Here is a 398-nt window from a genome sequence, read left to right as displayed (position 1 = left end):
GCGACCACACCCTAGATTCCAAGTCTTGCAATTATTGTAAAGCAACGAAAAATCTAACACCAAAGACTAGCACCGTGACATTAGACATTATTAACATTATTAAAAAAAGCAAAAAACTCACAAACTTAAAAGCGGGCTCCCCAGCCACGGCGTACACGCAAAGGGCTGCAAGAAATGGCACCATCTTGAAGACACAAAGGCACATGTAAAAGTGAGGCTTACGATCAGTAGCTCAGAAGGACATAGATGATCCGATGACGCAAGAACATCGTTGTTTTGGTAAGCACGGGGGAGGGAGGGAGAAGGTGATATGGCCTTCAGCTGTTTGATAACAGAAATGTGTTGATGCTAGGAATGGTGCAACTTCTTCCTTGTTTTGAAATGTTTGTTTTTAAGCC

At 42.7% G+C, this 398-nt stretch overlaps 1 protein-coding gene across 1 annotated transcript in view; it reads right to left on the bottom strand.

Moving 5' to 3' along the window:
• Positions 1-206, bottom strand: part of LOC119582186 (chymotrypsin BI-like) — an 8,576-nt gene extending 8,370 nt beyond the window's left edge. Inside the window, exon 1 of the mRNA XM_037930423.1 lies at positions 122-206. Within this exon, the coding sequence (XP_037786351.1) occupies positions 122-205 (84 nt within the window). The 5' untranslated portion in view covers position 206. The remainder of the gene's footprint in view (positions 1-121) is intronic.
• Positions 207-398: the final 192 nt, after the last annotated feature.

Source organism: Penaeus monodon, chromosome 15 (assembly GCF_015228065.2).
Source record: "Penaeus monodon isolate SGIC_2016 chromosome 15, NSTDA_Pmon_1, whole genome shotgun sequence".
NCBI classification, from domain to species: domain Eukaryota; kingdom Metazoa; phylum Arthropoda; class Malacostraca; order Decapoda; family Penaeidae; genus Penaeus; species Penaeus monodon.
The sequence above is the reverse complement of the archived record's forward strand: the minus strand, read 5'-3'. Positions and strand labels throughout refer to the sequence as shown.